We start from the raw sequence: 21,994 nt of genomic DNA on the forward strand, positions 1-21,994 counted from the left end.
TAAAAGGAGATCTGGAGATAAAGATGAGGAGAAAAAAATTCAAAAAGACTGGATTTAAAAACTTTGCATTTTGCTTTCTTTTAATAGAAGACAACTCTTCTGTGTATCAGACAGAAAACAAGGACTACATTTTCAGGTCTAGCAGTATTATTAAAGACTGAGGGAGCAGAATCTAGCTTTTTTCCTCCTAAAACTTCACTGACTGTATTCCAGTTAATAGCATTTTTAAAAAGAAGAAAGAAAAAAAATTCAAAGAAGAAGAAACTATTTTCAGTTCCTGGAACAAAAATATTAGATAGATGTTCCTCCCACTTACTCTGTGCCCAAGAAATGGCCTTAACATGATGAAAAAGTCAAACAAACAAAAAAGACAGAAAATTCAAAGTTGTGGCTCCCCATGACAACAAGTAAGCAGAAAGGGTATGGAACACATATCCTTACATTTTATCTATTTATCATAAGTCATATTGTTGTCATATTTATCATATCATATTGTTGGCTTTTGATGGCTGTGGGGCTGATGAACCAGGTATTCAGATAATTCTGCTGTGCGAACTGAGAAACAGCTCAGGCAGTTATTTGGATCTGCTCTCAGGTCGATGCTAATGCCAAGCCTTATGTGTGAGGACAGCAGGAACCCAGACACAACTCATAGGAACTCTTCACTAAGTTAGATGAACATTTTATGGCCATTTCTGGAACAGAGTGAACTGAAAACCTGTCTAAATACATCACAAGGAGTCATTAAAATCAAAGAGAAATGAAAGGAAAAAGTAAAGTACCAGAACTTTGCCTGCCATCAGGCAAAAGGTTGAAGACTGACTGAACTGACAATGGGAAAAAGCTTTTCTCACTTCTGATCTTCATGTTATGTGAAAATGAGTTTTTGAACAGGGAGAGAACTTTAAACACTGGAACAGGTTGTCAAGAGAAATAGTGAATGTCCCAGCCCTGGAAGCGTCCATGGTCAGGCTGGATGGAACAACCTGGTCTAATGCAAGGTGTCCTCGCCCTGACAGGGGGTTTGGGACAAGATGATCTTTAAGGTTCGTTCCAATCCAAGGCTTCCTATGATTTTATGAAAATATTCACAAAGAGATAAAAAATAGCTATGGGAGCACAAAAGTTGCAGCAGTATTGGCAAACCAGAAGCTCCTCAAACTCTAAATATCTAATACCCATGACGCTTGGTAGCTGTGTCTCCCATAGCTATTTTTATGTTTCATTTAGCCCAATAATTACCTAAGTCATGCAAATGTCCCAATTTTTAGCTACTCTGGATAGCAGCACTTTATAACAGCATTAAAGCAGAGCTCAGAGACTTCAGCTAAAGGCTACAAGGTAACAGAGCTGCAATAAATACACATAAAGCAGTGAAATAATAGGCCTTTTTATATTCCTATGGCAAATCAAAGCATAAAGATGCAAGTTCCTCAAAACTTCTGTCTGGAAGGGAATCCACATCTCTTATGAGTCTCTGTCCAATCTCCTACTCAAAATACATCCCATGTTCAGAAATGAAGTCAGGTGCCAAGCACTCTGAAGCCTCTGTTTCTGAGGTGCTTTGTCTACACTTGCAAGCAGCAGAATCCTGATCTTATGTCTTCATCTTCTCCCTAGAGAAACTTTTGGTTCTCCACAAGAATATGCAGACAATCTGGTGACTGCATGATTTAAGAAGTCTGTATAGGAAAGGGGGTCTGGCCACAAGGGTATTTTGGTTTATATTCTTAAATCTGCCCAGCAAAGAGGAAGTGACTTAGACACCTAAAACATCAGCTGGCTCACTGACAGGCAGTGATGCTCAGGAACAATAATCTTGCCCTGCAAGTTCTAATCCTCTTTCGAAGATTGACAATTGTTAATGAGATTTATTTTATGAGCAGATAGAGACAAAAATATCAGCTTCTCTCTTTAGCAGATGATAAAGGATTTTCTTGGAGATTTTTTACACAATATCCATTAAGGAGATTTGAGGCTTCCATTCTCTCAGGAAATGAGGCAATGGTAGCAAAGTCTTTCTGTACAGGTGTTTGTTATTGAAATCAACCGTGCTGTTGCAACATGCCACAAACACTAATTCACTTAATCTCATGGCAGTTATAGTTACAGATGTGGGAAGGTTTAATTGATTTTAGATTTAGAAACATATGAAATTATTTTCAATGCAGGCCAATCTGTATATGCTTGCCCACACTGTGAATAGCAAAGTAGAGGCTCCAGTGCAGAAATTACTACGAGAAATATTATTGGCTGTGCTCAACTAGATCAAAAAGGTCCTTTTCTACTATTTCAGTCTACTGTTTTCAAAAAGAATACAAACTAGTAATAATTTGCTATTGGCAGTGTCATAAAAAGAAGATTTATCAGCTGAAGTCCACTGGAGTTTGACTTGAATTAAGCTCAAGTCAGTAATGCCCTCATAGCCTTATTTTGTGCAGCCTGACCCATGTCACAGTTGGTATGATCTCATCTTACTGTCACGATGATGATCAGTCATTATAGTGGGCCAGTTTTTCTCATCTTCAGAAAGAGAGGCTGAAAAGTGATGACAAGAACTGCTCTAATCTTTATGTTCATTCATTTGGCGAGCAGGCAGACAAAATCACCTCTGTAATCTGACAGAGATTGTGGTTTTAATCTACTCCTTTAAGTACTTCTACAAACTACATATCTATATTAACAACATTTTCCAACATGATTTTGAAAACAACCGAGGACGATTTCTTTGAAAGAACTAGAGCTTGATGCAGACACCTTTGTAGATGGTGGCTATTTCCTTCTATGCACATTAAAGTTCAGGAAGAGGAGAGAGAAACAGGAATTTTTATCACTGAATGTCAGCTGTCTCATCTATAAAGGCTCTACTTTGGTGTGGCAGAGACATCAAGTTATTAAAGGTCCCTAGACCTGCCTTGGTTTGTTTGGTCTTACCCGTTTCTGGCTGCAGCGCACTATCAGGAAGGTCTCGATGCTGTGCTCTTTCAGATACGCGTTGCGCTCCCCTCCGAAGCCCAGCTCCACCTCGTAGTCTCCATTGAGATAGTTCAGTGTGGCTTTTGTGATGTGGATGCGCCTTGAATGAGACAAAAAGACAAGCAAGTTTTGTAGACTCTGAAAAATGGCCACCTAAAAAGCCAGGTCCTGTCAGGGATGGGTTCCATGTATAGGAACAAACAAGCAATAAACCCCAATTGATTTAGCCGTGCTGCCATTCTCACACATTCGGTGTGGGAGTTTCATAGATAAACACAACAGCTTTGATGAAGCAACTTACCCAGCTTTGCCCCCTGCTTCCATGTGGTTGGCTAATGTGACATCATTGGACCACACATCAAACTGCCACTTCCTAAGGCCCAAGACCCCGCAGTGAACTCTCCCACTGTGGATTCCGACCCTCATGTTGACATTCACGCCTGTAACCTCACGGACCAGTCTGAAAAGAGACACGGAGGAGAAGGGCCATTACTAACAACTGAATGGTTGCAGTCAGCGGCACAAACTTGCATCCAGAACACAAAAAACCATAAAGATCCATAAATTATTCATAGATACACACGGTGCAGCTCATCCACATCAACAGGACAACAGAACAAAACTGGACGAGCTGTACTGCTCTAGGATGGCCAAGAAGAGCCCTAATTAGAACGTGGAGCTCTTGGAGTAAATCCATGTACACTGAACTCAGGATCAAGTTGAGAACTCATAAAAAATTATCTCTGGGGCAGTAAAAGAATTAAAGTGCTGGTCTCTGATTTCCATACCAAAGCTGGACATAACCTGCCAGCACTCGGCCTCATTAAGAGTAATAGCATGTTGCAAAGACAAAAAGGAAATGATTTCAGAGATCTTAATTTGTCTGTATGGCACCAAGCATCAACTCTTCCACAAGTGAAATATGATATGTGTGTGAAATACCCCACTGAAGCTGGAAAGCTTGGACAGACCTTACAGCAGCAAAACCAGAGAACCACATCTATTGCAGTCACTCCAACAGGCAGCTACGAATACTCAAGCTCTGAATGCAATGAGGTTTTGGATGCTCTGCTTACTCCCAGAAAGACTGCTGGAATAGTTTGTGCGTTTCCCCCTTTAGGGCAAAAGTTAACTTCAAGAGCTGTTCACATGAGAAATATATTTAGCAGTGTGGGTAGGAAGAAGTCTGGATGAGGCCTTCAGAACAACTCTGCTTCTCATTATTGCCAATCACATCATTCCCAGAACGTCCGTGCTTCACAGGCAAATTCACCTACTCACATATCACTGTCCCTTCCTTTGAGTAGTAAGTTCCTTGCAGCAAGGAAGTGCTTTATACCTATCAGATTTCAATCTCTTCAGTTTTCAGGTTCATCCAGTCCCCTCTAGATAACATCATCTGGATAGGTAAGTCCTCCCACCTCCCTAACATCAACACAGTCCTAATATTTATGCTTCAATTATTAATGAAATTGCATGAATAAAGATAGACCAGTTCTGGATTCCACTCTTAACAGTGCAATATGTCCCTTAAAACAGTGTCCAAGATGACTTCTTGTTGAAACAGCTCCTATCCTCTTTGATTTCCTTTCTCTTTATGATACCCATCTTATATTTCACTACCTACTCACTGTGATATTCATTATTCTTATTAACAAGCAGCAGAGATTGTCCAGCAGGTAAAGGAAGCTCATATGGGTAAGGTGTTACATGCTTATGAACTGAAAGAGCTCCAACCACAAAACTCAAGAAAGGAACAGGAACTGGAGTAATAAAAATGTAACTGCACCTATAGACCTGATAGGAACAACACAGGTGCAGTTCCTCCCTCTACTTGGTGCTGCAGCCCCACCTGCACCCCCTGCCAAGCCATGTTACTGACACAAGCCCAGGGAACTTTCCTCAGTAGAGTCATGGATGGACAGGTGACTTTGTCCAGACTTTGCAGCAAACAAATAAGTTTGGTTATTCTTTATAAACAAATAAAATACCCTTTGTTATCTTTCTTTTTTTCAGCTCATTTATACCAGCAGTACAGTGAATACAATTTTCTTGAAGTCTTTCCTGTTTGGGGCAACATTCCCTGCTGTAATTAGACACAGATGAAATCAGCCTACAGGCAGGGCCTAGTGTTGGTGAAGTCTGCAATCAAATGTTCAGTAGTTATTTGTTACCTGCAATCAAATGTTCAGTAGCTATTCGTTACCTTAATTGTGAAACCTCTTATCTTGATCCTTAGGGGAGGAGGGGGGAAGAGGAGAGCAGGGATAGTGAGAACACAGTCACCTTCCAGACTTGTTAAGAGATAAGATTGTTAAATGCATTCATTATACATCGAGTGGGAAACAAGTTTTAAAGGCTGCTGAAGAGCTATTTGTAAACAAACACTGAGCACCTCAGCTCTATGTTTATTCCAAGTAAGGTGGGTTGCAGTTAATCAATGAAGTCTAGACTTCCTGGTGTCATTTAGCCTTGTGGGGAATTACACAGCAACACATGAAGACCTCTGGATTTCATCAGGCCAACCACTGGGCAATGAACACGGTATTCTGTTTGCAGGGCTAGTGGTTAAGGATTGCTGATTCTCGAGCTTGACAAGACCCTTTCTCACCTGCTACTTAATTGTGTCTCATGTGGAAGAAATAGCATTCTTTCAAGGGCTACTGGAAACTAGTTACTTGCAATTCCTCTTATTTTGCACATTGCATACAAACTCCAAAAGAAGATTGGTACAAGGCAGTGGAGTTTAAAAACAGTAAAGAAGAGGTAGAAAGTGTACACTGTATACAAAGCAAGGGAATGCTGTTGCACACTGTGCTTTGAATGGGGTCTTCTGGATGAAAACACCACTTTTCACCCTGTGTATTTGTGTTGTAAAAATGAGGTTGAAATCTCAGGGGTGTATTGATGTCCTTGCAGAAATACAAATGGTTAGAGATGTACTGTACCAAGCTCAGCAAAGGAAGTACCTCTAGATTTTATCAAACTGAACTGGAAACTCCATCAATTTACTGTATGGAATAAGAGGAGAACTGCAGAGAGATCTTCTACTTCTCTGTTGGTACCACTAATACTTCAGAAGACGCTTTCAGAAAATTAAAAACAAACAAACAAACAAAAGAGAAGGGAAAGAGCAGGAGAGTCTTTGCAGCAGGGATGGTGTAGATATCAAGGTCAGTTCAGTTACCATCTAAAACTGACTGAACTTTGCACCTAAACTTGCATACACTCTTGAATTCTGAAAGAATTGGACTGTGAAAGCCCATGTACAATGCAAACAATATTCAACACTGTCTGTAATCCTCCAAGTAATAAAAGTAGATACAGGTCTCCTATTGGTTACTCTAGTCTGACTTCAGGAGCAAGCAAAGAATCACGACAGATTTTAAAAGAAAAAAATAAAGATACGGAAGTAAATGGAAACAAAGGAAAAAGACGATGAATCTGTCCCAGTCTGTGCCAGAGCAACGTCATGCTTTATTTCAGCAATTAATTTAACTAAAGTGAGAAAACCTTGAATCTGACCCTTTTGGCACAGGGACACAGGGAGAAGGATTCGTTGAACTCGACAAGACAGACCTTAGCAAAGCAATTTTAAGGTAAAGAACTGGTTTAAAGACATACAAATGAATAGTGACTGAAATATAATAAAGTTATTATTAATCCTCTGAATTCACAATCCTGCAGTTCACTGGAACCCTTCTTTGGGAATGAGACTTCCAGTAATTGCAGTAACCTTTGCCTTTCTCATCAAGAGACTGAGCTCTGATATCCACATGACTGTATGGACACAAGTGTCTGCTATGTTGCTGTCAAACCTTAACAGCATTTTGGGTTTTTGTTCCAGCTGGTTTCACTTTTTTGCTGGCCAGAGTTCTCTGGTTTGGTTACCTTGCTCCTAATATTAAGAAGAACTAACAGGAAAGAGAATCTACTTGCATTTGTTTTGAGTTTCTCTATGGGGAATATGGTACTTACGAGATGGCCTCTATCATATCCATTCCCATTTCAACACAGCAGTGTGCATGGTCAGCTCTTGCTTCTGGCAACCCAGACACACAGTAATAGCAATCACCCAGGATCTTGATCCGTAAACAGTGGTTTTCCTAAAAAAAAAAAAGAATAATAAAGGAGAAAGAAGCATTCAGCTTATACTCATGCTTGCAATAGCTTGCCTTTTAGGGCAGTCAATATTTAAGAAATCCAGTGAACCAGCACAGTATGTCATTCTTGCAACAGGAGAACAAAAACAATAGGAAACAGAATTATAATAGAAAACTTACAGCTGCAAGCTTATCGAATCTGGCAAAGAGCTCGTTCAGCGTCATGACCAGCTCCTGAGCCGTGCACTGGGAGGCCAGACTGGTGAAACCTTCTATGTCTGCAAAGAGGATGCTTGAGAAAAGAGAGGGGAAAAAAAAAAAAAAAAGGGTGTTACAAGTTTGTTGCTGATATTTGTGTAAGTGTAAATCCCATGGTAGAAGTCTGGGATGGGAAGGCATGTAGGGGTTTCCCAGCAAAAAGGAGATGAGCAACCCTAATGGCACCTTATGATGAAGCCCCTGTGCCACCTGCAGCACCCAGGAGCTCCCCTCAGTAAGGCTGCAAGCACAAAATGCCCAATGTGCTGCCAAATGACAATTGCAGACCTTGTCAGCTGAGGCCAACTGTGACATAAGGATATCACATCACACGTCCACCCAGGATGGACTGGGAAAGCCCTGTGAAAGCAGCCTGGACTGTTTTGAAAGCACAATTATTTGAATCACAAGTATTATTAATGACACTCTGATTTCAGTGAATCAATATTAATGCTGTGCTGCAAGGACAACAGTGGGTTATAGGTTGTTTTTTTTTTTTTTCAAACTGCACAAAGATTCTGTTTCATTGATAATTACAATATGGAAAATACCAACTTGCAATCAAACCCAACCATTATGGCAAATTTAAAACTATTCAGTAAAACAAACAGCAGACTTCATCTATATAGATCTAAGATCAAATGTAGACATGCACACATTTTTATATAAATAGAAAATTCATAAGCTCTACTTGTATATTGGAACACTTATCCAGTGGTTGATTTGTTCTTTGAAGTTGATTATTGCCATCAAGATGTACTTGGGAAAGAAATTAAAAGTCTAAATAACAACCACTTTGGAATTGTTTCTTCTTTGTAAAATAAAACTCCAACATGTTTTAGGCAAATTGCAGAGGTATGTTTTCAGCTGGAATTCCCTGCAATGCCTTCAAGTCAGAAAGCAAAACCAACAAAAATATTTTCACAAGCATTTTTTGCAAAAATCCTGAAACACATTTAAATTCTGGCATGCTTTTCATATTTTCCATCTAGATTTCAACTCCAATAAATCACCAACCAAACATATTACATTAAGTACTTCTTTGTTAGTCATACTGATGCTAAAATGTACAAGAAAAAAACAAGACAGGAATGCAGGGATGTCTGAATCAAAATATACTTCGCAATTTTTAAACACTTGAGAAAACACACAAAAATAAATCAAGATTCCACATATTTACAAATAAAAGTAAACCTCCTGAAGAAACACACTTGAAATCAAATGAAAGCTTAGACAAGTCTGTACTGCTCATAAGCAATTTAAGTGTGTGCTAATATGTAATGTACAAATGGGAAATGTCTCCAGTTCTGGTGGCAGTAACAAAATGTGTCTTGTTGCAAGCACGTTCCTCTTCCAGCATGGGGCAAATTGCAAATTACCTGTTTTTGAACACGTTCACACTCTGCTTGGGTGCATGTTGCAATAGCCTTGTGTTAGAACAGGTGAAATCAAGATCAGCTGCTGCCTTGATGTTCAGATATCAATGGGTGTATCTGAAAATGCTGCACAGGGATGCCCTGAGCCTTCTCCTCATGCCTAATGAATGTGGATAAATGACTGAGGTTGCTCCCTCCATTCCCCATTATGATCATGCTAGATAAATGGATCAGACATTTCTAGAAGTGAAATGCTGGCAGTATTTTCACTCACACAAATGAAGCAATCAGCAGAGACCTATGGAGCTGTTCTACACACAGATTTGTGTCAGCTAACCAAGCACCTGAGTGCATTACAGCCAGCCAGCTGTGTGACCTGCCCTGCCACCAAACAGCTACACCACTGAGCTACCAGAAGACACTCTCTGGGACACACGGGCTGCAGGGAATGGAAAACTTCATTAGGGTATGGAGAGGACTGCACATGAGATGGCAGAGGATAGAGAAGCTATCTGGGAACTGAAGACAGAGAGCATAGACACACATTTGTGTCCAGAGACTGGAGAAAAACAGGACACAAGAGTCAGAGAAAACAGCCCTTGAGAACAGGAACCCAACCTGAAGCCTCTGTCCTCTGCCCTCAGCAAGGAACTCTGAAAGCCACCCAATCACATTTTACTCCTCTGCCTAATCTGTCCCCTCCACACACTCCTGCTAGCACTGCAGCTCCAGCAGCAGAGACCTCAGCCAGGTTTCTCAGTCCCAGCCCTGCTAATGACCCACAAGGGACAAACAGGAAGCAAGGAACTTCTATTCCTTTTGTTATTAGCCCTTGTAACCCTTAAATTAAGCCTGGTCCCTGTAAAATACCCAACAATCCAGCAGTGACTAGGAAAAGAGAACAGCACACAATCCTCATCCTGTGTTTAGTCAGAGTTGTTATTTGAAAACGAAGCCTGTTATATTTATGTCCTTAAACACACAACACATGCAGTGAGATTCCTGAAGCACCTCCAGATCTGGCCCACTGCCCTTAACTCCTCACTCCACACTTCAGTCTTACATGCCAGACTACCCTCAGATTTTATTAAAGGACCATGGTGTTGGTGATTGCGATGAAGGGCCAAACTCATGCCAACTATTTGTCAGTCCTCAGAGGTCATGCCATTTCCTTGCTGGTGGGAGGACAATGCCAGTAATAGGCCTCCCTTGTGCCAAAATGTGCAGTAAATGACAGTGGTCAATAAAAGGCCAAATGAAATAATCATTGTACCTATAAAATATCATGAGATAAGTAAGGCAGTGGTTTAGCAGTACTATTAGCTGAAGCTGATTAGAAGGGATTGACCACACAATCTGCAGCCTGGGCATCAGCAACTATTATCAGCCCTGAGTCCCAGTCCCTTCATCTGGGAGGCTACTGCTTTGTGGAAAAACCAGTTTAGCATGTAATTAAAATGTTGTAATGGTTTCAGAGCTCTTGATATATTTTCCACTCCATCACTGTCTTCAGATTTACCATCTGATTGGGTTTTGTCCAGCAGTAACCAGAGTATGACCTCAAAAAACACAGAAAATGGTTTATTTCTGGGAAAGGCAGAGAAGAAAAGAGGAGTTATCATTAATTTTATATGTATTTTTAAATTCTTTCTGTTTTATTTTGGTTGAAAAGTACCACAAATTGTGTTTTAGGGTAGAGGTGAATACTTTCCTAAGCTCCTATTTCAGTTCCTATTTCCAGCAAGGACTGGCTCAAGATTTCATAGCTGTACAAGGCAAGCTCAGTTTTGTGCCTGTTGCCCTATGTGGCTCATGATACTGACAGGAAGAAAGGATTAAAAAGAGCCTGATGGCAGATCCTGCCATCCTCCCCTCTGCTTAGGGATCAGCCTGGTACCTGCCTGTTCCAGGCAGGGGAACAGGAGAGGCAGATACAGGGACTGAGCACCCCATAGCTGCTGGCTCCTATGGATTCCAGCATGTCAGAAGGGCAGCCCAGGCCAGGCTGGGCTCACAGCTCCAGCTGCTGCTGCCGCCATGGGAATGCCAGCCTCTGCCTGAGCTTGGCTCTGCCCAAAACCATCAGGTCACAGTGGACTGCAAGGCCTCCATGAGCAGGATGTCTGGGTGCTTTGTGCTCAGTGCTTCACAGAACTGCAAAGGCAGACTGAACTGAAATAGAGGGAGGTACAATTGGGATGCTGTGAGGAGAGAGAAAATTCCCAACCTGCTGAATTCAGCTTTCCCATTTTTTGGTCTGTAATGTGTTCAAGAACAGTTAAGGTACACCTGGACAAGGAGCTCTGGAACCAGCAGGAGCCTCAGTGCAAGATCCCAGAGATGAACTCAAGTCCATCCCAGTGCACTTGGAGTCCCACCACTGCAGGTCCTTTAAAACTATATCCTGAATGTCAGGTGATCCTTGTACTACTGATGTACCCCAAGGCAGAAGCATCAAAGTATCTTTGGAATGGCAAAAGATGGCAAAGGAGAATTTTCTTTGCAAGCGTGCAGGAAGGGGAGAGATTTGGCAGAAAACAAAGAACATAAGGAATAAGGAGAGCTAAGGACAAGGTGGGAAGCGGAAAACCACGAGATGTTTAAAAACCACACACATCTACAGAGGATGATTTTGCAGTGCAGACAAATGTCTGGAGCTAATACAGTTATCAAAGGAGGGACACGACACAGGTTTCCCTGCAAATGCAGGATTATTCAAAATGCTAAATTAAATCGTGAGTGGTTCTAATGTAAAAACAAAAAAACCCAGTCGTGTTCTATTTCAAGCCATGTGCGTGCCATGCACGCCAGCCACAACATAAATCAAGCAAGGCAAGAAACACAAACCCTATCACCATCACAACGGTAATGCCAGTCATGAATATAAACACCATGTGTTGCTGGAAACCAAACACCACAGGCACTGCATGAGAAACAGAACAAAAACCCAGACTCGGTAAGCTTTAATGGCTTATAATAACTGCAAAGTGCTTTTGACTGGATCTGAACCAAAGCCATGGTATTTTACCACAGGGAACACTACCTACAAGAGATGAAAGAGTTAATGTTCCATGATAAAGCAATCACTGTTCACTAGAAACAAGCATTCGTGGGCAAAGGTGTAACAAGAATGCCACTGGCTATAAGACAGCGTCTGCCCTTGGCAGTGAGCTCACCAGGCTGGTGGGTGAGGGCAGGGTCTCAGGGTGCTACAGCACATCCACTGCAATTGCTGTTGCATGTCATTGAGTCATACTGTGAATAAGGAAGAACAAAGAAGGATGGACCAGGATGAAGCTGACAAAACTCTCACTGGGTCAAACTCTTGACCAGGCTGGGTCAAACTCTTAACACCAAAGTAGGTTTTCAGAGAACCACAGTAATGTTGAAGTTGGAAGGGACCTCTGGAGGTCATCTTGTCTACCCCTCTGCTCAAGCAGGGCCAGATAGAGATGGTTACCCAAGACCATGTTCAGATGTCTTTTGAGTATTTCCAAGATGGGAGCATCTCTTCAGCATTTTGGTAAATGAGTCAATTTTTGCACTTGGATGTCTGTTTAAAAGCCAGTTCCCCTCCAGCACTGTAAGCCCAGAATTATTTTCCAGCTCCAGTGGCATAAAGATAACATTAAGTTCATCTAGAAGTTCCTGGAATAGACAAGACATCAGGATACATCCAATCTCTCCTTCCTATACTCCTTGGGGATGAGATAGCACAGAGATCCTCTGTGTCTTCTACTCACCCTGTGCACAAAATAAGATTCCAGCTTTCAGAAACACTGAGAACATCTCATCACGCTCTTTCCCTGCTGGATTTGATAACAGCAACAACAACAAAAGGACGAACCAAAAGAAGCTGAGGGCAAGTTCACAGCAGTGCCACAGTGACCATGATCAGGCAGGAATGTGTCTGGGAAAAGCAGCACTAATGTGAGCAGGGGCAGCAAAGCCCACCTAGGGAGGGTGAAGTGACCCCCACACATCATTGTGCTGTGTGACAGCCCAGTGACCAGTCCAGCAAGCTGCTCCTAGACTATCTCAGGACTCAACAGCACGTCAGCCTTGCTCTCTGGGGATGTCTGTGCGACAGGCTAAAGACACAGTCTTAGCGATGCAAAAAATGCTCTCCAGAACAGCAGGACATCAGACAGACCAGAGGTTACAGTTTTTCCTTTTTCTACAGTCATGGGAAAAAACCAAACACAACAGTAAAATGATACATGCTCTATCCTAAACTTATATGGTCATTTCAGAGAAGATGCATTTAGTATTAGAAATCCCCTATTGTTTCAAATGAGCCCTAACACTGCTGTGACACGTGCTGGAACAGCTCCCCCTTGGAAAGCAGGACTCAGTCTTGCACCAGGCTCCATCTTGAGACCAGTCCTGCTGGCTCCCACTTGCTCAAGAGGGTGAGAAGGCACACGTGTACACAGATGTTGTGATAACCAAAGGAGTACTGGTGAGAGAGAGAATAACAAAATAGGAAGAAATAAACAAAAAAACCCCTACAAAACCAAATCCCTGGAAAACTGTGAGCCTTTTGACCTTTTTCTTTATAACAAAAGGCAGAAAGCCTCCCTCCCATCCCTATTCCAAAGCTGCCAAAAATGTCAACCAAACCCATGTGCCATATTTGAGAACTTCACTCTGCAAGGTTATAGTAAGTGACTCTGGTGACAGCAAAAACCAACAAAGAAGCAGGAGACCAGATGGCTCTGGGAGACACTGATGGCAACGTGCAGACAGCCATCCACAGCCACTGCATGATGACAGCCAGGCTCATTGCAAAGACACAATCTGCAGAGCCCTGCTTTGACCCTGATTCTCCCAGTTTTGCTGTCAGGTGAGTATTACTGGAGGTCAGAACTGCCTGAGGGGCTCATCTGGGAGATGCACATCTCCAGCACAGACACTCCACATTTGTGGCTGCAGCTCTGTCTGCGTTAGAAGTGCTGGGAATGCTCCATGGAAAGGACCTGACCCTGCTGATGCTCAGGAGCTGCTGAGAAAAATGGCACCATACTGTCCATCGTGGTCAGTGCTCCTCACCTCAATGCCTGTGGTGTGTCCCTCGTTGACAGCACAGGAAATAAAGAGAAATTTAGATCCTGGACTCACTAACCAGAAGGGGGAAAATGCACCAGTCATGCAAAGAAAAATTTTTCCATGACCTTCCTAGGTTTGTAGTTTACAAGCATGAGCAGCATCCCCAGTGACTGGAACTTAGCTATAGCTAGGCAACATCAGTACTCCTTTTTATTTTATTTTAAACATGAAAAACTTGCTATCCTCTCCTTCTAAACATTTTGAGTTACAAGATTTTCCTATTTCAGCAGACTATATTTAACCAGATTGATTTTTCACTGGACACAAGAGTAATAAATAGTCTTTTGGGAAGAAAAACTACTTGAGGAAGGCAAAACCAAATAAAAATAGATATGCAGTGGCTACCAGCTGAACTATAGGTGTGACACACTATAGATGGTTTTGAGATGAGTGAAAGGAATTTTAATCCTCCATCATTGCCAGCTGAATTAGACACTGCTGTCTGTCAAACCTAAAAAAGAGATCCAACCATTCTAAATAAGAATTTGTCTTATTAAGAAGGAGGAAATTTAGACCTTTTTCATTTCTCTAAGAAGGGACTGATGGGAATGCTAATTTTTTTTTACAATCATTCTGGTCAGGGAAAAAAAAAACCATGTAAATGCAAAAGATGCTGAATCCATTCCATCTCCAAGGAAGTTTAAGAGGGCAAAGCTGAAGGATAGAGCCTTTTGCAGGAAGGAACCATGCACAGTGCTGACTCCAGCTACGTGCCTTTGCTGTGGCTCTGGGCAAGCCCAAACCCATCTCTGCCTGACCAGTACAAAAGAGCTGGCAGGTCCATCCAAACTGGAGCTGAATCCAGCCCACACCAAAATAAATCTCAGATTCATTTTTGTTCCACAAGACAGCCTGAAATCCAGAACTGCATGTAAAACAGAAAGGAAAAGCCATATTCTGGTTTTCAAGCTTCAGGTGTGTTTTTTCCTTTGAGCATTCCTGCAGTTTGTTTTCTGGGATTAGAGCAATCTCTGATACCAAAATCCTGCTGTATACCAATAAGTAGGACAACAGAGCTAAGAGAATTCTGAAAAAAGGGACCAACACAGTTGTAGTTCTGTGCAGGGCAAGAAGGCATTATTCCTTCCTGCCTTCTCTTTGAGACAATTGCAAAATTGACTGAAGCTGTAGAAGCAGCATGGTAGGAAAAAGAAACAACTAAAATTTTAAGCATTAAAGCAAAAGAAAACCTGTTGCAAAGAGACTGTGTGCCAGCAATCAATTGGTTGTCAGAGAAGGCAAGAGAGTAATATATTCTGTCACAGTTAACAGTTTCACAAGTATATCCTGGCTCAGGCACATGGCACAGAGATGAAATTGCCTCTAATCAGGTTTGTGATGCTTTCTGTTATATATTGCTCAGGTCTTTGTATTTGATGGAGAAAGAATGAGCTCTTCATAGCTGTGAAAACTGCCTTCAGTCTGTTCTTCTCTGGTATCATGGATATTCAGGCAAACAATGATGCTTTTGTACTCCCTAACCAAAGACCTGCAGTAATTTCTTCATGCAGCCATCACTTCAATCTAACCTTACTTCTCTGCTCTTTCCCCCAGCTTTCCCAGTGTCCTGTCCTTTTGGGATTTATTTAATTTGTCATTTCAGCAAGTCAGGGTTTTCCCTCTGGAAAGTCACTACATAATGAAAACATTACATTAGTATATAAATGTTATAATTTAAAACATTAAGGAGCAATTGTGTCTTTCCCAAAGTGGGTAGGTAGCAAAATACAGACTCCCAATGGATAAGCTGAGAAGGGGCAAACAATGTGATGTTCTGTATACATGATTTCCATTGGTAGCTTATTAGATCAATAATACAAAGAGGCCATTTGGTGGGAAAACTGAATGTTGAAGAACATGAACATGAGTCTTCCTGCCCTTTTTGGAACAGTCAGCATGAGTGGACTTGCTGTCTCCTCACTTCTATACTTTTAAATGTAGTTGAGCAGTTGTGTTTTTAAAATTACACTGTAAAGAGAAATAGGCCCAAAGCATTTAGAGACACTTAACTGTGCACACTATATAATGATCACTTTTCTGAGAAACACCAACGAACATCAGAGGAGAGGAACTGTAAAATGAAGACATAATTCTTCATCAGGTATTTTGAAAGTTAAAATGGTTGTCCAAAGAAAATGGTACAGCTCATTAACTGAGGGATCAGTGTTATTTGATTAGTAAACAAACCTGATAATAAATTTAATAATAAACCACATTCATGTTTTCAATGACAAGGGAGATTGGCTGCGATGCCAGAATCAAATGAAAAGGAAAAAATCCTGCCGGAAATTGAACTCGTTATCTGGTTGTTGTACACTGCATTAATTTTCCCTACCTGATAAGAACCAATAATGAATAAACACCCTCAACTCACAACTAAAGCCTCCCAACTGTACTAGAGTTATAATTTAACATTAAGGGTTTGGTGGCTTTTTCCTTTTTAAGACATCACCTACCATCACATCTGAATTGACCAGAGGCACTTGATATCTATCTTAGGTTTCCTTAAGTGACACAGAAAACTCCAGCTTCCATGGAGATTCAAGGTAAATATAATAAAATTCTGTACAATTGGTATCAGTAGTAAACCCACTCCTCCTCAGAAGGCAGTTCAGGTGAGTTACTGCATAAGGATTTCTATGCAAAGATGGTCCTTGAACAGGGAATATGAAATTCCATGCACCTCTTCAGCCCCTAACACATCTCATATCCCAGATACTTGGCATATTTCCATGATTTCATAGAGAGTAAGCAGTGACATTAGGCAATCGTTAAAATGTCATTGGTGCTGGAAAAGCAACAACACACTATTTTCTAGAAACAGCAGTATGGAATATAGATAAAATACATAAAGATGCTCAAGGTGACAAGGGAAAACCCTGGCAAAGCAGGAATGTGGATCCTGGCCTCCCAACTCCAGGAAACATCCACACAAACCCTACTCCTGACATGCTGGACCAGGAACCATGGTGATGGCAGGTCTGCTCACTGCATATATAAGTCTCTCTAACTTTTCCTTAAATCTCCCCTGATTTTTGCAATCACTGGTTTCTTCTTATAATGAAGCAGACATATAATTTTAACTTGATTTCCAGAGAATTACTGTAATTGCTACCACCAGAATAATAGAGCTGCATATAAAGAAATGGCTTTTCTCTTGCATTTTCCAATGGAAAATTTAATTTCTGTGTTAATGCATTAAGATATTTCACTAAGCCATTTGCTTGCTACTCTCAATATTCTCAAAATATTATCATTGAATGTGGTTCCTGCAAACAGCTATTAGTTTACCAGTGTACTAATATCAATAAACTCAATAGAGCCTGACCAGATCTTTTCTGGAGCATAGAAAGCCACCTTGGAGACCACTTAAAACATATAATATGGTAATGTGTCTCATAGCATAAAAATAAGAGGAAAGTTGCTGTTTCAGATCTTTCTACATCTATACAAAACCAGTCAAGCTCATTTCTGCTTACTTTCTATATCACTGCAGTAGCAGCAATTTCGGTTTCCACAGAGCTGCATGAAATAGAATTTAAGTGCCAGGGAGGACACATGCCCATGTAAGTCTAACACAGCTGGCAACAAAATTGTGGCTAACGAGCCACAGGACAGATAGGTTGGGACTTCCCCTGCTGGGGATCTGAGGAATCCAGACCTGAATTCACCTGCAGAGAAGGAAGGAGTTTGATCAAACTGTCTCAAGTGAAATGTCTTTTAGAGTATCCATGTTAACAGCCACACTGATCCTGTCCCTAGCACTGATACATTCAGGTTTCTAACAGATGCCTTGGATTAGAAAGATTTAAAGCTTTGCTCTTCCAGACAGGAGTAGCCATGACCGTAGTAAAGTGTTCCTCAAACAACACAGCCATGTTCTCCCTGGGGCTCTGTGCTGTAACTGCAGGAATTGATGTGGTACAAGTTCCCAGCGTGAACAGGGCCTGGGGCTGCCAGGCAGACCTGGAGCAGCGCAGAGGGCAGCGGAAGGAAACGGGGCGTGCAAACAGAACACAAACCGTAAAAATCTTTGAACAGTTTGGAATTTGCAAGATGCTCACTAAGGCAAATGGCAGCTGTGGTACTTGGTGTTTGCATGGCTGGGTTAAATGCTCCTGTAGTTCAGCTATTAGGAGATGATTCCCTATTCTTACGCACCAAGCCACTCTCAGGAAGCCTGAAAATGCTTAGCGCAGCTACTCTGATTCTTACATACCACAATAAACAAACTTGCAAAAGTGCTGGATTGTAATAGCCACTGCAAAGAAAGAAAGCAAGCAGTGTGGAGGGGTGGGAAGTGCAGCAGCCCACACGACATCAAATGCTGGTAGGCTCAGTGCTAAACAGCAGATGATTCTTACTGAATAACTGCCCTAGATTTTGCAAACAATACAGGGAACAAAAATAGAAACCCATTTACATATTGCTGTTAATAACTTTATTTATAGTGTCACAGCTAGAGCACAATAACTGCAGCCATGGCTTAACTTGAAAGCCATTCACTGTGGAAGAGTCAGACAGATACTGTTTTCTCAATCCTTATGCAACTGAAAAAAATCCTGCTAACAACATCCAGTCACTAAAATCCTTGTAAACAGATCCAGAAAAGAAGTTAAAAGCAGTCAAAGCTAAAAGCACATCATTCCCAGGATCCTCTTGGCTTCTGCACCTTCTGGCTCCTTAGGACATGCTGTGGTTAATCAAAGACCACTGGGGCTAGAGACCCTGGCAAGTAATTTGTCACTTCAGTTTGAGCCTCGTGATAGCACCTTACAGGAATACTTGACTGTTGATTAATTTACTTCTTTGGTTGCTATTTGTTTGTTTGAATTAATAAATACAGACAGGGCTCAGACTAAGTCAGCAGCTACAGTAAGAAACAGTATGTGTCCAGCATTTAAGAGAATCCCTCCCACATCCTTGCTGCCATCTTCATGACTATAGCCAAATCTTACCTGGGAGCCAAGATTCCTGCCAGCTAAAATACCACCAGTCTGACACAAAAAACTGGCATATCTTTAAGGTACAGAAACATACACAGAAATTTGTATCTTTAATTCCATAGTATTTTGCAAATACCTGCTATTTATAAGTAAATGGAGTGAAATTGAAAGCAAGAAAACAATCTCCTAAGACTCGTCACCCAAGACGTGAGAAAACATGGATCTAATTTTCCCTCTGCCTGAATCCAGCCTGAACTGGACAACTGGCTATTTTGGATTGGGAACAGGGGTGCCCTGAGGACCTCATGCTGCAGCTGCTCATTACATATAAAATACTCAGAATAATTAGAGGCAGAGACAGCGAGCGCTCCGCTCTGCCCTGCTGATTACGGTGCACGCTGTGACATGGGACAGTGGGATTCAAGCCGCTGCTCCGGGGTTTGATTCTTTTATAAAAAAAGGAAACAGAATTAACAAAAGAGAATGAGGATGCCTTCTTCATTTATGGCCTCTCCTAGGAGATGTGGCCTCAAGCGCCCTCTGGCACATGGGAAAACTGAATTCAGATAACCTACCCTGGTGTGGGTCGAGCTGCTACACTCCCAATGAGCACAGTGTGCCTCATCACTTGTGCCTCTTCAGGTCTTTGCTACCTCTGTGTTGTACTTTCTGCCACATGGAATGTCAACTGAATCAATTAATTATCTGGGTTTCCATTTTAGTGAGGCACAGAAAGATGCTCCTCTGAACTGAACTCCCCCACAGGTACAGCCAGCAACCATGAGGAGCCAGCACACAGTGTGAGTGTGTCTGTGCACACTCCCTGCTGGCTCCTCAGGCACAGCTCCTCATAGCCCTCAAGACGTGGTCATCAGGACATTTCTGCAATGGGAGCCAAGCATTTATGAACTCTGATCAGCTTCAGTACCAAGTCAAATTAAAGAACTCACTCACTGTCCATCTCAGGTTATAACTTTTCAGACAAGACACCATTTTCAGTTCACTTCTTCCCCCCATTGCATACTTGCAAGGAAAAGCAGCTGAGCAGGTATGCCACACCTGCAATTTCAATGTCCCTGGGCTTTGCAAGAAATTTGTAGTAACTTCCAATTTCAACAACAAAATTTTACTCAGTTTGCAGATGAAAATTATAAATAGTACTGGATAGTAAGAACAGAATATCACTTACAATTTACACTCTGTAACACAACTTTGTCTGTACATGAGACCTGTCATCTTAAACTGTGATCTGATGGCCACTATTCCACAGAAGGGATGAATCTTAGGGAAAAAAAGGCAAGGACGTGAGTTTTTTCTCATTTTTAATTGAAGCAAAGTAGAACTATTAAATGAAAAGGCCTCTTTTTCTCTTGCTTGGAAAGGAAATGAATCTCACAAAGGGGCTTACAGTAGTTTTGAATGCAATCCAGAACAAAAGGTTCCAAATGAAACAGAATAATTATACTTTTATGGATCAGCTCTTGGCATTTGTTGAAGCCTGATCTGTAACTGCAATTGCTCAAGTTCCTCTGAGCAGAAGCCAAAGTTTTGTTTGTTTTGTTCTACAAATTGATTCTTATTAGCTGATTCTTTGGAAACAGCCAAGGCACAAAGCATTGGTGCATTGGTGTGCATGCTCCTGGGAATGGAGGCTTTCCACCAGCCCTGCTATGGCACATAACTGTCCACTATCTACATCTGCTTTCCACTGTCCCTTCTCTTTTCCTCCAGACATGCTAACAATTGGTAAATTTGCTCATTTCTTTCCAAGGTTTTTTTTCTCTTCCTCATATTTTTTGCCTACCTCTCCTCCCCACTAATATCCCATCAGCTCTGTGACACAGGTTCTCTCATTTCCTTCATGGTCCAGGGAGTTACAAAGCTCTGAATTGCTGCTTCATTCAGCACTGATGTATGGGTCTGCCAGGCCTTGGAGATAACAGAAATGAAGTAGTTGTGAGAAGAAGAAGGGTTGTCCTAGAAACCCTCTATTAGCAGCGTTCCCCACAGTGAGCAGGAATGGAGCCAGTGTATGATCACACTCTGCAAAGAATCATGCTTAAATTAAAAACCTACCCAAACCACCTCCATCAAAAAAACCCAAAACAATGGGGTTTTGGGCTGACATGGTGGATCTGTACTTTGTTACTACTGCAACTCTGCTGGGAAAATTTTCCACTGCCTCCTACATGCACCTTCCTCTTGATGTGAGAGGGCAAGTTGTGCTTCCAGATGCTTTGCACAGTTACTGCTGGGACAAACAGGCATTTACAGCTGATCCTACAACTCAACAAAGCCCTGGACACCCAGCCTTCTGCATGCCACTTACTGGGGACGTCTCTGCAACAGGAAGCTAGGAGAGAATATTTTGTTGATGGTCACACAAATCCAAGTTTTATAAACAGTCACACCAGGTTTTTGGTCTCAGGGGTTGGTTCTGTAGAACTGCAGATGAGGAAGTTGATTCTGAATGTTGATGATCATGCTATATATTTAAGGCATCAGTTTAGGAGTTGACTCAAACACCAGACATGGTTACTTGTCAAGAACATCCTTAGATTTTCTCAGTGCCTTTGAGAGCCTCAGATATTTGCCAAAATCACACACAGCAACCACAAAGAGCTGGTCATGGTATCAAGGAAGATAACACCTATGTTGCTATATTTTAAAATATAAATTGCATATTAGAAAGCATCACACAGACACTTCCCAATCTCTGAAAGCTACCTGGAAACTTCCAAGTCCCCAGAATCTACACAATTTTACAAATGCTTATTCCCACCATTTAAAATTGTGTGCATACTTCTTGGGCTTTGTAAGAGAAACACGAATGGGCACAGAAAAATCTCAGATTTCTAAAAAGAGCACTTCTATAATTCCACAAGGGCAATGCCATGCCAGTGCGATGAGTGTGATGAAATTATTTAAACCTTTGGTCTTTTGCCTCCTTTGTTGTTCTGTGTAGTCCTCTGGTGCTCCTCATTTCTGTTAGTTCTGTTTCTGAGGTGACCTGTTCTTAGCTTGGTCTCTTACAAAAACTCCACTTGCAGAATGCAGACTGCACAGTCAGTACCAACCTTTCCCCAGCTTTTTCATCACTTAGTATAGAGCAAAGTTAATAAAAAATAAAGTTTAGAAACTACACTATGACTTTCATTTACTGAAGGGCATAGACTCAAGTTAGCAATGGTACTAACTTGAGTCACAGGATGCCAGACCACTTGAG

The 21,994-nt window shown here is 41.5% G+C and overlaps 1 protein-coding gene across 1 annotated transcript in view; it reads right to left on the bottom strand.

Moving 5' to 3' along the window:
* ADCY5 (adenylate cyclase 5) overlaps positions 1-21,994 on the bottom strand; it is a 215,074-nt gene that overhangs the window by 60,052 nt on the left and 133,028 nt on the right. Inside the window, exons 4-7 of the mRNA XM_083865254.1 lie at positions 7,260-7,371; positions 6,955-7,082; positions 3,278-3,436; positions 2,935-3,076 (exon numbers count right to left, since the gene is read on the bottom strand). Of these exons, the coding sequence (XP_083721380.1) occupies positions 2,935-3,076; positions 3,278-3,436; positions 6,955-7,082; positions 7,260-7,371 (541 nt within the window). The remainder of the gene's footprint in view (positions 1-2,934; positions 3,077-3,277; positions 3,437-6,954; positions 7,083-7,259; positions 7,372-21,994) is intronic.

Source organism: Zosterops lateralis, assembly GCF_965231275.1.
Source record: "Zosterops lateralis genome assembly, chromosome: 7".
Taxonomy (NCBI): Eukaryota; Metazoa; Chordata; class Aves; order Passeriformes; family Zosteropidae; genus Zosterops; species Zosterops lateralis.